The 15,601-nt window shown below is 46.9% G+C and overlaps 1 protein-coding gene across 12 annotated transcripts in view; it reads right to left on the bottom strand.

Moving 5' to 3' along the window:
• CDC16 (cell division cycle 16) overlaps positions 1 to 1,307 on the bottom strand; it is a 38,358-nt gene extending 37,051 nt beyond the window's left edge. For 6 of the 12 annotated variants that reach the window (XR_677599.5, XR_008538925.2, XM_009441187.5 and 3 more), the window contains exon 1: positions 1,047 to 1,296. Coding sequence is in view for 7 of the 12 variants with exons in the window: in XM_009441187.5 (XP_009439462.1) it covers positions 1,047 to 1,094 (48 nt within the window). In the remaining 5 variants the exon portion in view is untranslated. Of the gene's footprint in view, positions 1 to 42 lie in introns of all 12 variants that reach the window. The other 6 variants (XM_063792391.1, XM_063792393.1, XM_063792392.1 and 3 more) reach the window with 4 other exon arrangements.
• Positions 1,308 to 15,601: the final 14,294 nt, after the last annotated feature.

The raw sequence follows: 15,601 nt of genomic DNA, 5'->3' as shown, positions 1-15,601 counted from the left end.
CATAAATTAACTAAGCTTCACTGAACATGGGGAAGAACTCACCTCCTCCAAGTCTAACAAAAATGAAGGAGCCGACAATGAGGGCCACCCACAGTGACCTACGGCTAGCTTTAGACCCTGTTCTGCTCCTCAGTCCTCAGTCTTCTACAGTCTCTGCCTCAGTTCCCCTGGAGACAAGCCAGGACCACTGCTGCTAGCCCGAGGCAGGAGGAATGCCAACGGGATAGTTATAAATATGCTCAATACCGGTGTCTCTGGCTGGAAACCGGGCCTGTCATATTCCTCACTACGTCTCCGTACCGAAGAAAAAGTGATCAGAAAACACTGAATTCAACTGACTCATGGTAAATAAAAACACAGCCCTCCAAATGGACCGCAAACATTTGGCCACGTCAGTTAGCACCCAATTCCGAAAACTCTGTATTACCATGGCTTTTCTTTCCCTTTCTTTCCAATTTCCTGAAAGAGCAAGCATTTCAACAAAAAATAAACAACAATATAGATTAAACTGATGCTGCTGATTCTCGAAGACACTTCTTGCCTTAAACGCTCTCTGCTATTCAAAGGTAGTGCAGAGAACACAGACATAGTTAACGAGAATTTTTAAAGTACTGATTTGAGACAACAGGCTTCTTCACATCTTTATTCACTTAAATTCAGCCCAATAAAAATTACAACTAAACCTCTCAAAAATGTTTTATTAGCTAGCCCTGCAACTTTCCTCCAAAAATTGTCCTTCAACTTGCACTGAGTAGTCAGTGTTTCCTGGGCACCTCCTCCGCGCCAGGTGCAGAACGAGGCTCAGACCCGACTGAGGCGCCCCGTGCGCTCGGGGGCCTCCACTCCCCGGGCTGTGCCCCTCCCAGCTGCAGGGACCGCTCCCTTCTGGGCGAGGCGGAGACAGCGCTGCTGGCCCCAGATGAAGGCCCAGGGCTGGCCCAGTCCTTCCCCACCAAGAGCCCCGACAACAGTCACCCCAGCCCCACGCCGCGCGGAAAAAGACCCGGCGAGGCCTGGGCCCCGCACCCCGAGTCGGGGCCGCCCACCTGGTCGAGGTACTGCCGGACGCGCTTCCGCAGCCGCTCTAGGTTCATGGCGGCGCGGGCCCGGCCTCACGCCGCACTCCGCCGCCAGGCGCGCGCCTCCTGCACGCTAAGCGCCCCGCCCCGTGCCCGTGCCCGTGCCTGCGCCCGCCGCCGCCGCCCCAGGACTCGAAGGCCGCGGACTCGAAGGCCGCAGGCCCCCACCCACACCCGCACCCCCCACCCAGTCACCGTGCACTGCCCAGGCTCTTCCGCTCCAGGCAGGCCCCGCCCCGGAAGTCCACAGCAAACGAGTCCCATGTGGCGCGGGAAAACGGACCCGAGTTGTTGGTTCCGATGCCTCTCCTGGCACGTGGGCTTCTGGTTGCCTTGGGGCGAGAGCGCGGCCTCCCTGGAATCGCTGCGGCGCCTCTGGGCATTGGCGAGAGAGTCAGGAGGGCTCGGGGCCGGACCACCCACCCGGGCAAAAAAGCAGGTGGCTGCTGAGCCTTCTTTCCCCAGAATGTAGTCAACATTTTAAAAATAAGAGCAACGCACTCTCATTACAAAAAAAAAAAAAAAATTGTGTGCACAAACAGCAAATGAAGTCAAAGACACCCTCGGGAAAAATTTGAAACCTATCACAAAATGCGAATTTCCTTATAATGTAGAGCCAATATTCCCTTTACATATATGTAATAAGTCAGTGGGAAGAGACCAATGGCTCAGGAGAAAGACAGGCAAAAAACAGTTCACGGGGAAAGAAATGCAAATAGACTTTAACATACGAAAGAAAGCCCAACTTAATTCATAATAAAAATTAAAATTAGAGTACCACTTTTCATATGTTAACAAAGATCACAAAGGTTGATGACACTGCTAGCAGGAATGTCGGGAAGCAGGCACCCTCAAGTTTTGTGAGTGGTATTGGTATACTCTCTAGGATGAACGAGTTGGAATATCTTCCAAATTTAAAGGTGTTCGTGCTGTTAAACCTAACGATTTTTATTTTGGGAAATATACCATGGATTTGCATTTTTGCATGTGTGCAAAATGACCTGTGGTTTCGTTTGTAACAGCAAAAGATTGCAGACAATTTAAACACCCATGAAGTATGGAACTGAGTAAATAGATCATGATACGCTCACGTAATGGAATACTCGCTGGCTGTTCAAAAGAACAGTCAGCTTTGCATGGACATTGAACGATCTTCAGGATATAGTATGTGGGAAAAAGCAAGTATAGGATCGTGTTTATCGTATGCCTGCATTTGAGTAAAATACGAATTTAATGATAGGTAGAAAAATCCCTAAACTGTCCCAGGAAGGAAAAATGAGAAAACCGGCAAGCGCAAGGCCTCTGGAAGGAGTGCTGGAAGATGAGAGATGGTAGAAGTGGGAGAGGTACTTCCTTGGATATCTTTTTGTGCTTTTGAATTTCAGTCAATGTGCATATATTACCTTTTGTGAAATTAAATCATTCAAACTTAAAATAATTTAAACTTAAAGCTGTTGGAACTTTGAATTACCTGAGCCTTGAGGGGAATGTGGCTACGTGGCCTAGGTCATGCCACACGCAGCTGTAACTTCTGCCTTTTTCCCTGTAAATAATAAAGACCAAATGGCACCGGAGATAAGACCCCCTCAGATCACTACCCCTCCTCATGGAGTTATAACGCAATCTTCCTTCAAATACAGAGATCCCTAACCAATGGAACCGCTGCGGCGCGTGCCCCTGGCCTCGTGTAAAAACTGTGGTGATCCTGCTGGAGCTTCTGTCTCCGCCTGGTAAGAGAAACCTGAGCTCCACTTGGAAAGGCTGACCCCATTTGTCCAGGTGGCCATTCTCGGGCTCTGTGCTCAAATACACACTATATGTAATCATATTTCTGAATCTCATTATTAAGGTTGACAGTTTTAAAAAGTAAATATAACTTTTATAAATATAAAAACCTAAAAGAGTAAAAAAAATTCAAAGAAGCAAAAAAAAAAAAAAAAAACTTGCTGTAAAGAATCCCACCCACTCAAAAATTGTCTCACGCTACTGTAAGTAATCTGCCGTGTAATTTTCTATGTGTGTGTATACATATGTGACTGGGTAATATTTTGAAGTTGTGTTTAAAAATTCGTCCCCCTGTATGTTTCCTTTTCCTCCTCCTTTCCCACTTCTGCAGGCAGGCAGTAATCAACTCTGCTCATTAACTTGGGGCAGGCATGTGGTGAGGTGTGTTTTAAGCCATATTTTCAACGACTTCTATCCATTTAATGAGATTCCTAGTTAACCAAAAATGAGTGACTGAGGCAAATGTCTCCATCAGTAGAAGTCTGATGATGGGCCCGGGAAAAACGCAAGCCACAGAAGCATCAACTGTGCCATCCAAATAGGGTTATGGGGACTGGGTGTTTAGGAGGAGACGGCAAGCAGGAGGAAAAAAAGGGAGGGGTCCGCAGTGATGCTCTGATTAGTGCTCAGTAAACCAACAATTTACATAAGATGAGGCAAACATCTGACAAGAGGGAGTAGAGGAAAGAGTTATGTAGCCCATATCAGGGTAGGCAGAAGAGTGACTGATCTCATCTTGTCCTTGTTTTGTACCTGGAAGGTAAATTTGTCATTAATATTGCCAGGGCGAGATTTAACAGAAATCACTTTCAGGAGTCCTCTGCCAGATACCCTAACTCATCACTCTCAAGTTCAAAGTTCCAGAGATCCCTAGAGCATGGGCACAATGCTGCCAGGTTCTTTGCTAATGCATAGCAAAAGTGACCTTTGCTTCAGTTCCTAGTAAGTTTCTCATCTCTATCTGAGACCTTATCAGCCTGCCCATCTCTCCATATCACTATCAGCATTTGGGTCACAACAATTTAACAAGTCTCTAGGAAGTTCCAAATTTTCCCCCATCTTCTTGTCTTCTTCTGAGCCCCCCACATTTTTCCAACCTCTGCCCTTTACCCAGTTCCAAAGTTATTTCCGCATTTTCAGGTATCTTTATACGAATGCCCCACTTTTCAGTACCAATTTTCTGTATTAGCCTGTTCTCACATTCCTGTAAAGAAACACCTGAGGCCAGGCCCGGTGGCTCATTCCTTTAATCCCAGCACTTTGGGAGTCCGAGGCAGCTGGATCATGTGAGGTCAGGAGATCAAGACCAGCCTGGGCAACATACTGAAACCCCATCTCTACTAAAAATACAAAAAATTAGCCGGGTATGGTGGCAGATGCCTGTAGTCCCAGCTACTCGGGAGGCTGAGGCAGGAGAGTCACTTGAACCCCAGAGGCGGAGGTTGCAGTGAGCCAAGATTGCACCACTGCACTCCAGCCTGGGCAACAAGAGTGAAACTCCGTCTCAAAAAAAAAAAAAAGATAAAAAGAAACACCTGAGACTGGGTAATTTATAAGAAAAAAGGTTTAATTGGTTTACTGTTCTGCAGTCTGTACAGGAAGCATAGATGCTTCTGCTTCTGTGCAGGTCTCAGGAAACTTACAATCATGGCGAAAGGCGAAGGGGAAGCAGACACAACTCACCTGGCCAGAACAAGAGAAAGAGAGAGAGGGGGCAGGTGCTACGCTCTTTTCAACATCCAGGCCTCACACGATCTCACTCACTATACAGTCCCAAGTGGGGGATGATGCTAAACCATTCATGAGCACTCCACCCCCATGATCCAATCACCTCCCACCAGCCCCACCTCCAGCAGTAGGGATTATAATTCCACGTGAGCTTTGGTGGGGACACAGATCCAAACCACATCACATTCTAATAGAATGACCTGGAATCTCTATATTTGGTTAGATTTCTTGTGCTTTTCTTCCCTTCTATACCTGTAATAGCCTACAGCAAAATCATGTTTACTGATTTTAGAATGATGCCCCTTAGGTTTGTCAACCTTAGATAGAAAGATTCAGAAAATACGAGTTAGCATGGAGTTAATTGAGCACAAGCCCTGAGGATGACCACCTGGGAGCACAGATTTGAATTTCCCTGAGTATGCACCCAACCAGCAGCAGGTACCTGGTTGGGGGCGGGGGGTTTAAGGAGGAAAGAAAGGGCAGTTCCTGAGTTGTTTATCAAAAATTTACATTAAAACAACATAAGCTATTGATTGACTATACATTTTTCTTTGTCTCACAGACTCCAGAAACATGAAAATAATGGGTGACACAGCAGTCAGGAACAAAATGCCTTAAACAATTGCCCCTGTGGCACGGGGAGCAGAGTGACTGAAGTTAGTCCCACACTCATGTCCTGATACATTTTGCATCCTTCAAATAGTTCAGACTGCTCTGAGCTATTTTTCTTTCCTCAGGTTAAACCTTCCATCATTGTATTTCCTCTACCACACTTACTAATTGGTTAAACTGATAGGGCTCATAAATATTGTGTATTACCTCACATGACAAAATGGACTTTGCAAGGGGTGATTAAGTTAAGATGGGCTATGTGGGTGGGTATGATGTAATCACAAGAGTTCTTACAAGTGAAAGAGGGAGGCAGGGGGGTCAGAGTCAGAGAGACTGGAAGACGCTACGCCGCTGGCTTTGAAGATGGAGGAAGGAAAGAAGGAAGAACAGTGAGCTGGGAGTGCAGGTGGCCTCCTGAAGCTGGGAAAGGCCAGGGACGGGATTCTCACCTAGATGCTCCAGGAGCCCAGCGCTGCTGACACCTTGATGTCCTGCAGAGACCCATTTCAGGTAGTGATCGGAGGTTAACAAACAAAATTAGAACTCTGCCAAATGTGTACATGCCCGAGGCTGGCTTGTCTACCAGAAGACATTAAGACATTCTGTTTATTTTCCTCCCCTTACATTCTCTCCCAGTATTTGCCCTTGTTAAAGAAGCTAAAATTTCAGGACCCTCTAAAGTTACTACAAGGGGGAAGTTAAGCCCTGGAGACTGAGTCACAGAGCACGTTTGCAATTCTGCAATACTGAGTTTTGTGAAATTGAGTGTGTAAAAATCTTTGTTTTGTGGTTTTAAAAGATAATTCCTTCCTTAAACTAGTTCCTGAAATACGGTCAGGAAAACAAGACTTGGATTTTCAGTATGACCAGAATATTAAATATGCCAAGTGGTTTCTCAAGAATTTAAATTACTCTGAAAGGAAGAGAGAACAATCACCCTTCTCACTGATTAGAGTGAGGTGGTATTGTTGCCACAGGAGAGCAGTTTACAAAGTTAGAGAATTCTGTTGGCTGAAACTGCAAAATGTTGAGGCTTTGAAAGAGCAAAGGCAGTGATTAAGAAGTCAATGATTGGCAGATACGTCCTTGTTGTCATTTTACAAAGACAGTTCTCAAGTTTGGAATTAACATCTATCCAAACATCAAATCTCAATTCATCTTGCATTTCTCCACACCCTGTGGCTGCAAATCTGCTCCAGCGCTGCCTTGGAGACCTGTCCAGGTGCACCTGGACGCCACAGACGGGGCCATAAGCGTCGCCTGCAGAGTTGGGCAGAGGAAGCTCAGAGCTTCCCCGCCGGGACATGGGCACCACAATAACACTCTTAAAAAGAAAAACCCTCTGGGTTAATACCTTTCCTTTGAATTAACCTCCATCCAGGTAAAAAATGATTGATAATTAATGTTTGTTAATTAAAATTGAGGCTTTCTGTTGGCTTATAAATGTTAAGCTTCGTGGCACTTACTGATGTGGAAAGTAAGACCCAGCAAGGCTAACTTACCTAAGCAAGTTCCCAAAGCCGCACCTAAAACCAAGTCCCTGAGCTGACAATGGCCTCTTGGGTGTTCTACCCATTTGTGAGTATACCTGGGGTTTTAAGGCAAAAGCAGGCTGTGGGGACACCGAGAACATTAGCCTGGGGTTTGCAGCTTCCCCACTCTCCATGCCTCTTCAGAGACAATGCCCTCTGGGTGGCAGTGATCGAGTTCTGCCAGTGCGGGGAAGCTCTGCGGGGTGAAGGGAAGCCTGGAGAGGAATCTGCCAGGCCTGGCGTCCCAAGCATCACCTCCTGAAACTTCAGTAAAAGGACTGGGAGGCTACGGGAAGCAAGCTGAGCCACCCGGACAGAGCATCCTGAGGTGCCGGACGCCTTTTCTTCCTAGCATCCTGTCCCACCACCCCCAGGACACTGCAACACTAGTCATCCTGCACAGGCTCCCGCTGCAGCTTCTCAAAGACTGCTGTCCACAGACACGGGTCCAGCCCCGTCGACATGAGGGTAACAGCCAATTCAGAAGTGTCATAATCTCTAGCTGGTTATCTGATTATCTTTTTAGTATATCAAATTAACTGAATAATGCCCTCGTTTTGTGTTAGGTGGATATGAACTTTGTCATGAGCCATGAAAGTGTTCACTGGTCTCAATTTTGATGTCAAATTTGGGAAAGCACTTTCTAGTACAAGTTGTTCTTCTGATTGACTCATTCACGTGTACTTTGGTCTCCTGTGCCAGTGTTCTGCCAGGAGCGGGTGACGGAGTGCAGATTGTGGAGGGCCCTGTGAACACAGGCTTGACGCCTGTGGAGGCCCCAGTGGCGGTCCTCAAACGGGTGCCAAAATGGAACTGAAGGATTTGGTTGGCCCAGTGGATAGGGGAGGGAGTGGAGGTGGGAGAAGGCCCAGGGCATTCAGGGAATGCAAAGAAACCTAGTCTGGCTGGAACACAGTGAGTGAGGGCCCGTAAGATGAATGAGGAAAAGCTTCCTACAGTGATGTGTGAAAAAAACAACTGCCTCTGGATAGTTTGCAATGCTTACAGGTGTTGCTCAGTGTCAAAAATATTTTATTAACACACAGCTTGCTTATGCCAAGACATATTATCATTATTGTCTGAAACACAGTGCTGAGAATAATTTTTAAAAATGACAGCAGTATATCACTGAAAAAAAGCAGGAAATCATCTACTCTGGAGATAGACACACACACACACCCCCCCCCACACTGGTGCACACCCCCCCACAGACACACTACACACTGCACACTAGTCCACACACACCACACACAACATACTAGTGCAAACCCAACAGACATACTCCACACAACATACCACACACATACCCCACAGACACACACACACCACACACTAGTGCACACCCCCCCACAGACACACTACACACCGCACACTAGTCCACACACACCACACACAACATACCACACCCCACATACTAGTGCAAACCCAACAGACATACTCCACACAATATACCACACACATACCCACACCACACACCACACACTGGTGCACACAACACAGACCACACACACACACTACAGCCCCCCTGCCCAACACCACACACAACATACCACACACCCACACCACACACTGGTGCACACCCCCCCACAGACACACTACACACTGCACAGTAGTCCACACACAACACACACAACATACCACATGCAACATACTAGTGCAAACCCAACAGACATACTCCACACAATATACCACACACACACCCCACAGACACACACACCACACACTAGTGCACACCCCCACAGACACACTACACACTGCACACTAGTCCACACACAACATACCACACACATACCCCACAGACGTCACACACCACACACTGGTGTACACAACACAGACCACACACACACACACCACAGCCCCCCTGCCCAACACCACACATATAACTATGCTTATGAATTGCTGATTTCAGTGAACGTGGCACTTGGTGATTGGTTACATTCTTCTTGATCAGTCCTCCTTATTCTGAGTTACTTTGTATGTATTGAGAATTATACATTATTTTGCCACAATTTATGATTTGATGAAAATATTGGGAAAAACATGAGAAAGAGTGATGGGGTGTTGGAATTGTGGGCTCCTTAAAATTTCCCCTCAGCCTTGTAGAAAATGAGAAAATCTCCAAGTGTCTGGTTAATTTGCCTGGGTACTTCAGTCAGCGGCATCTTTTTTGTTTGTTTGTTTTTGAGACAAGATCTCCCTCAGTCACCCAGGCTGGAGTGCGTTGGTGTGATCTCTGCTCACTGCAGCCTAAACCTCCCAGGCTCAAGCAATCTTCCCACCTCAGCCTCCTGAGTAGCTGGGACCATAGGCACCACCACACCCGGCTAGTTTTTGTATGTTTTGTAGAGGTAGGGTCTCACTGTGTTGCTCGGGCTGGTCTTGAATTTCCAGACTCAAGCAATTCGCCCCGCCCCCCACACTCCCCCGCCGTATCAGCCTCCGGAGGTGCTGGCAGGTGTGAGCCACCGCCGGCCAGCGGCATCTACTTCACAGGACGTCCATTCTGGAGATCGCCACTAGTGGGCACCATTTCTCCACGCATCCATGGGCTTTTCTCCAAGGTCCTTGTTAGCGGATGGCTGCTGGCCTGGGGCATTTCAGTTTTTGAAAGTCTCCGACCAGACATGCACTTATGCAGCGAGGGACTCTGAAGGTTGTCTCGAGGCCCAGATCACAGAATCTGAGAGGCAATGGGGCTTTACAGATGGATTCCCCAAGGGTTCCGTTTAAGGAGTTCTTTCCATTTCAGCCACTGTTTTGAGGGTCAGTGCAATTTGTGGTTCCCCTTCCCCAACCTGTAGGTTACATGAAAACTAAATCTGGTCTTTAAAGAACTATTTATTGTCTACGGAGTTTTAGGACATTATAGTTACTGTTGAGGAGAGAAGACAATTAAACAAATACCAATACAAGAAAAGTCCTAGTTGGTAAATACTGAGAACTTTGCAGCTGTGTGAGAGGAATGACATTTCATGAGTGGCTCCAGCCCAGTGTGGCACGGCTTTGGCACACCTCCGGACCTGAAAACAAGCTCGGTGTAACATGGGACAGACGTCACAGTCTGCCGCCTGTGTCAGTCTTGCTGGTTTTAATAACGTTTCAATGTGTGTTTCGCTACCAGACCCATGTGCTGAACCCAGCTGTAGCTCACCAGAGTTTGCCTTCTTTGCTAAGCAAGTCTGCCCTCCAGGCTTGGCACCCATTTCTGAAACAGAGACGTTTCACAGCGTTAGCACCCGAAGGTCCTGGACTCCATCAGCTGCCCAGGTTGCATTTCCAGAACATTCCCTCACATCTGGAACTGTATCCACATCGCAACCAGAGGGGCCTACACGCCCCCTAAGGCCAAAGACATCACCCTTTTATAGTGGCCTCGTTCTTCTCTGAGACAGATGAGGTCTGGGAGTCCTGAGAGTGGCCTTGTGTGACCCTTCTGGTGGCAGCAGGGAAGTGTGTGGCGATCAAACTCGGCAGAGCCACGGCCAAAGGGCTGAGATGTCCAGCAGCCCCATGTCCCACTGACCTGGAGAAAACACACAGCAGCCACTGCTTTACCGACTTTGGCTTCACCACTGCAGGGTGGGGACCGGAGTGAGGCAGAGGAGGCACTCAGGGCTCGGAATGAAGGAGGCTCCTCAGGTGAGCCCTGCATACCCGAGGGCAACAGCCTCCTGTTCTGCAGGGGGCACTCCCTTCCCCCACCCCGGTACCAGCCTGGGCCACGCCTGCAATTCTTCTTCCTCCTTCTTTCTCCTTGTCCATCCTCCCCAGTCCCCTCCCACTCCCCTTTTTGCCTCCCTCCTTCTCTTCTCCCTCCCCTCCCCTTCCACTCCCCCGGCTTCGCTTCTCCTCCCCTCCCCCTTTCCCTCCCCCTTTCCCTACCCCCTCCCTCCCCTCCCCCTTTCCCTCCCCCTCCGTCCCCTCCCCCTTTCCCTCCCCCTCCCTCCCCTCCCCCTTTCCCTCCCCTCCCTCCCCTCCCCCTTTCCCTCCCCCTCCCCCCTCCCCTTCCTCCCCTAGCCCTTCCCCCTCCCCCTCCCTCCTCTGTCCTCCTCCTCCTCCTTCTGTCTCTTCCCCTCCTCTTCCACTATAGGACTACTTTTCTTCCTTCTTTTCCCTTCTCCCTTCTTCTCTCCCTCCTTTATTTTCTTCCTTTCTATATTTAACACATATTTCCTGTGTGCCCACCTCACACAGGATAGACAGGCTTCTGTCCTCACTGCTCCATCCATTATATTTATGATGGTTTTAAAGCATTTCAAAGTTCTATAGGTTTCAATTAATTTGATACCCAGGGTAACATGGGACAGACACATCTCTGGATCTGAAAATGCACCTGGTACTTGACTTTTCAGGTCATCAGAGCTTGTGGGTGGCTGGTTTTTACACTAAGGCTGCTGGCAGGATGCTCATTTGTCCACTGACTCTCTGAGCAAAGTCCAGAAGGGAAAAGAGCTGACATTATGGCTCTTCTGTGTAATGGCAAGATTTTGTCTACTTCTTGACTATGTGTAGCAATTTGTCAGTCTTTATAAACTGTTTGCTCTCTGGAAAGAGAGATTGAAAAGAGAACAATGTTCTCAGGACCAGACAGCAGCCTTTCTAGTTTTGTGATAGATCCTTTGAAGTTCATTGCATTAGGGCCCATCAGGGAGGGCTGGCAGAGGCCAGGACTCCTACAGCACAACCCTTGTGGGGTGGAACAAGGTGGGGACACACAGGCAGGCACATTCAGAAAACGCTGCCAGAGTCAACCCTAAACTGCCACCTGGAAAAGGAGGTGCAAATTCGAGGCTTGCAAACCAAGGACACAAATCGCTATGGAGAGGCCATTTTTCCCATCAAGTTTAGCACAGACGTGGACTGTTAATGGAGCTCCTGTGCCCAGTTGCGCTTCACGACAGAGGGGGGCGGGGCCACCTGGAGAGGTCATGGCTGCAGTGGGCAGAGGCCCAGCCCCTCCCGGCCCGATGCCGGCATCTCAGGCTCCAGCACCACCTGCTGCACAGGAGAGGCTTCAGGAGGTCCACTCGGGGGATCAGCAGGAGACCCAGAATCCACATCCAGGCCTGTCTGACCCCACAGTCTGTGATTTTAAACATGTCAATGGAAGGTCCACCCTGAGGAGCGGTGAGGAACCTGGGATTGCCGAATTCTGCATGGAGGAGAGGGAGGCAAGCTCTGCTATTCATGTCAAGTGTATTTTAAAGGGGCTTGTGCATAAAGGAATGGAATTAGCTGCTGCTGCTTTTTTTTTTTTTTTTTTTTTTTTTGGTAGAGATGGGGTCTCATCATGTGGCCCAGGCTGGTCTTGAATTCCTGGGCTCATGCGACCCTCCCACCTTGGCCTCCCAAACTGCTGGGAATGTAGGTGTGCGATACCATGCCCAGCCTGAAATTATCTTCTTATTTTCATTCAAACAAAACAAAACAAAAATTTAAATCTATAATATAGGTTAAAAATAGCAAAGAGTACTTTGGGAGGCCGAGGCAGACAGATCACCTGAGGTCAGGCATTCAAGACCACCCTGGTCAACATGGTGAAACCCCGTCTCTACTAAAAATACAAAAATTAGCTGGGAGTGGTGGTGCATGTGCCTGTAATCCCATCCATCTCAAAAAATAAATAAATAAAATAAAAATAATAAATAAATAAATAGCAAAGAGTAGTTAGGGACTGTGACATTTCTGAGGGGCCAGCTATCAGCTCCATGAGGCTGAGACTACATATGCAGAGTTCTGTTGAATGAATGAAGGTGTGTGTGAGTCTTTTAACTCATTTTTAAAAGGCATTGCCCATGGGCTGATGTTCATTGTTGTGGAACAGCTTAGACGGGATCTTACCTGGGGCTGATAGAGAACTAAGCAGATCCCAAGGGCTCTCAGACATACCCTTGATGTCTCCAACCGAGACTCTCTGGGTCCTTTTTTCTTTTCTTTTCTTTTTTCTTTTTTTTTTTTTTTTTTGAGATGGAGTCTTGCTCTGTCACCCCGGTTGGAGTGCAGTGGCACGTTCTCGGCTCACTGCAACCTCCATCTCCCAGGTTCAAGCGATTCTCCTGCCTCAGCCTTCTGAGTAGCTGGGATTACAGGTGCCCGCCACCATGCCTGGCTAACTTCTTTGTATTTTTAGTAGAGATGGGGTTTCACCATGTTGGTCAGGCTGGTCTCGAACTCCTGACCTTGTGATCCGCCCACCTCGGCCCCTCGAAGTGCTGGGATTACAGGCATGAGCCATCGTGCCTGGCCCTCTGGGTCTTTTTTATATCTTAGGTTATGTATTCTGGAGTCAAGCTGTAGTTTCATCACGTTCAAAAATTTTAATCTGATTTATTTAGATATTTGTTAAAGGAACAATCACAGAGCTTTTAAGGTAAGTTAAAAATCCACCTAGGAATTATAGACAAATCCACCACAGCTCAAAATACGGTAACAGAATAAGTCTTCATAGCTAGAGAAAACAATCTAATTCAAACCCTCACCTCCTAACATTACTCTGCATAGTTTGTTTCCAGTTATCAGAGTCCAAGAAGCACAGAAAATAGTTTTGCTGCGTCATCTGCTCGGACACATTGTTGAAACACCGTTTGAGGAGCTGCCTCCTGGGCACTTCACAGCTGCTCCGGCTGTGATAACAGTGAAGAGAGGAAGACAGCGGGGCTGCCCTGGCCCCGGCCCTGGGCAAGGCTGATTCCCCACACTGCCCTGAGACCGCTGGCTGTGTTAGCCTGGGGGAGCTCATGGCTGGCCTTGTGGGTCTTCCTTGTCACTCCCTCATCACACGTGTCTTCTTTCTGGATTTGTGTTCTGAATCCTCACCCTTCCTCACTTCTCTTTTAGGGTCCAGGCTTGGCTGTGCGCTTGCTAAATTCCAGTTTCACTTCCTGCTGGATTTAAAATACATATTTGAAACTAACACTTTCTTAGGCAAGAACAAGAAACTATCAACTTACTTGGGAAATGGAATATTTCAACTCATTGACAAGCCTTTACTTAGAATTAAACATACAATTTTTAAAATAACAGCTTTGTTTAGATACAATTCTGTACCCCTTTATAGTGTATATTTTAGTGTGTTTGGGTATATTCAGAGTTGTGCAACTATTGTCACAATATAATTTCAGAACATCTTCATTACCTCCCCCTCCAAAAATCAAACTCCTTTGGGATCACTCCCCAATTTCCCTTCCCCCAGCCCCGACAACCACTGATTACTTTTTGTCTCTTTGAATGTGCCTATTCTGGACATTTCATATAAAAGGGATCAGACAACATGCGGCATTTAGTATCCAGCTTTTTCACGGAACATAATAATGTCTTTAAGGTTTATCCATTCTGTAACTAGTATCATTCCTTTTTATGGTAGAATAATATTCCATTCTATGGCTATACCACGTTTTATCTGTTCATCAGTTGATAGACATTTGGGTTATTTACACCTCTTGGTCATTGTGAACTGTGCTGCTATGAACATCAGTGTATGGGTTTTTGCATGAATGTATGTTTTCAAGTCTCTCGAATATAGACCTAGGAGTGGAGTTGCTGGGTGATTTGGTAACTGTTTAACTTTTTGATGAACTACCAAGCTGTTTTCCAAAGTGGCTGCACCACTCTTTTTTTTTTTCTTTTCATTTTAAGTTTGTGTACCTTTTATTTCATTTCCTTTTTTTTTTTATTACACTTTAAGTTCTAGGGTACATGTGCACAATGTGCAGGTTTGTTACATATGTATACATACCACTGTTTACCCCTACCAGCAGCCTATGAGGGTTCCAGTTTCTCCACATCCTTATTATAATCTACCTTTTGATTGCAGACAAGTTAGTGGCTGCAAGTGACATCTCACTGTGGTCTTCATTTGCATTTACTAATAACATTGAACATCTTCTCTTGCACTTATTGGCCATTTGTATATCCTGTTGGGAGAAATCTCTATTCAAATAATCAGATAAGCTTTTGTCAGTTTTGTTGTTAAACATCTTTCTGAAATGCAGCAAAGTACTTTTCCCGGAATCAGTAAACTGAGCCATGTTGGCTTGTTGCTGGATGGTAAAGGGCCTTCAGGAGGAAAAAGGAAAGAAACTCAAATTTATCTTTTGCCAAGTAAGTGTGAGTCACTTTTTTTGTTTTTTGTTTTGTTTGTTTTTTTGAGACGTAGTCTCGCTGTGTCACCTAAGCTGGAGTGCAGTGGCGCGATCTCGGCTCACTGCAACCTCCGCCTCCCTGGTTCAAGCGACCCTCCTGCCTCAGCCTCCTGAGTAGCTGGGACTACAGGCGCACGCCACTACACCCAGCTAATTTTTGTATTTTTTTTTTTATTGCACATCACTCCTTTATTGTACTGATATGGAAAAAGGATTTAGTACAGTTATGCTCCGATGAGCACTGGACCCATGTGGCAGGGTCAAGCAACTAGAACATGATTCAGAAATCAGTGAAAGACACACTTGGACAGGACCAAGAGGCATTTCACTGCCATGAAACAAGGCAGGAAGGGATTCTAATACACACACCAGGAAGCACTCCTGCCCCTCAGAGGTCAAGGAGCTGATCCTTTATTGGTATGAGGAATGGCTTATTTTCTGATGACCACATGTGGGACTATTTCAACCACCACAAGAAACCCCAGAAGGGTTATTGTTTTGTATTATCTATATATACTATACTTTTTAGATAAAAGTAAATTAACACATAACGAAATTCAGGATTGATCCCAACCTAGAGCCAGATCCTCTGGGGTCAGGGAGGAAACAGTTGTCACATCACCACGCAGGTTACATTTGTCTTCCACTGGAATGACTAGAGCCCCCAGGCAGTGGCCTGACTGCAGAAGAGCAGAGGGCAGACTCCGCTCATGGGGACAGACAG

This window comes from Pan troglodytes, chromosome 14, assembly GCF_028858775.2.
Source record: "Pan troglodytes isolate AG18354 chromosome 14, NHGRI_mPanTro3-v2.0_pri, whole genome shotgun sequence".
Lineage (NCBI taxonomy): Eukaryota > Metazoa > Chordata > Mammalia > Primates > Hominidae > Pan > Pan troglodytes.
The sequence above is the reverse complement of the archived record's forward strand: the minus strand, read 5'-3'. Positions and strand labels throughout refer to the sequence as shown.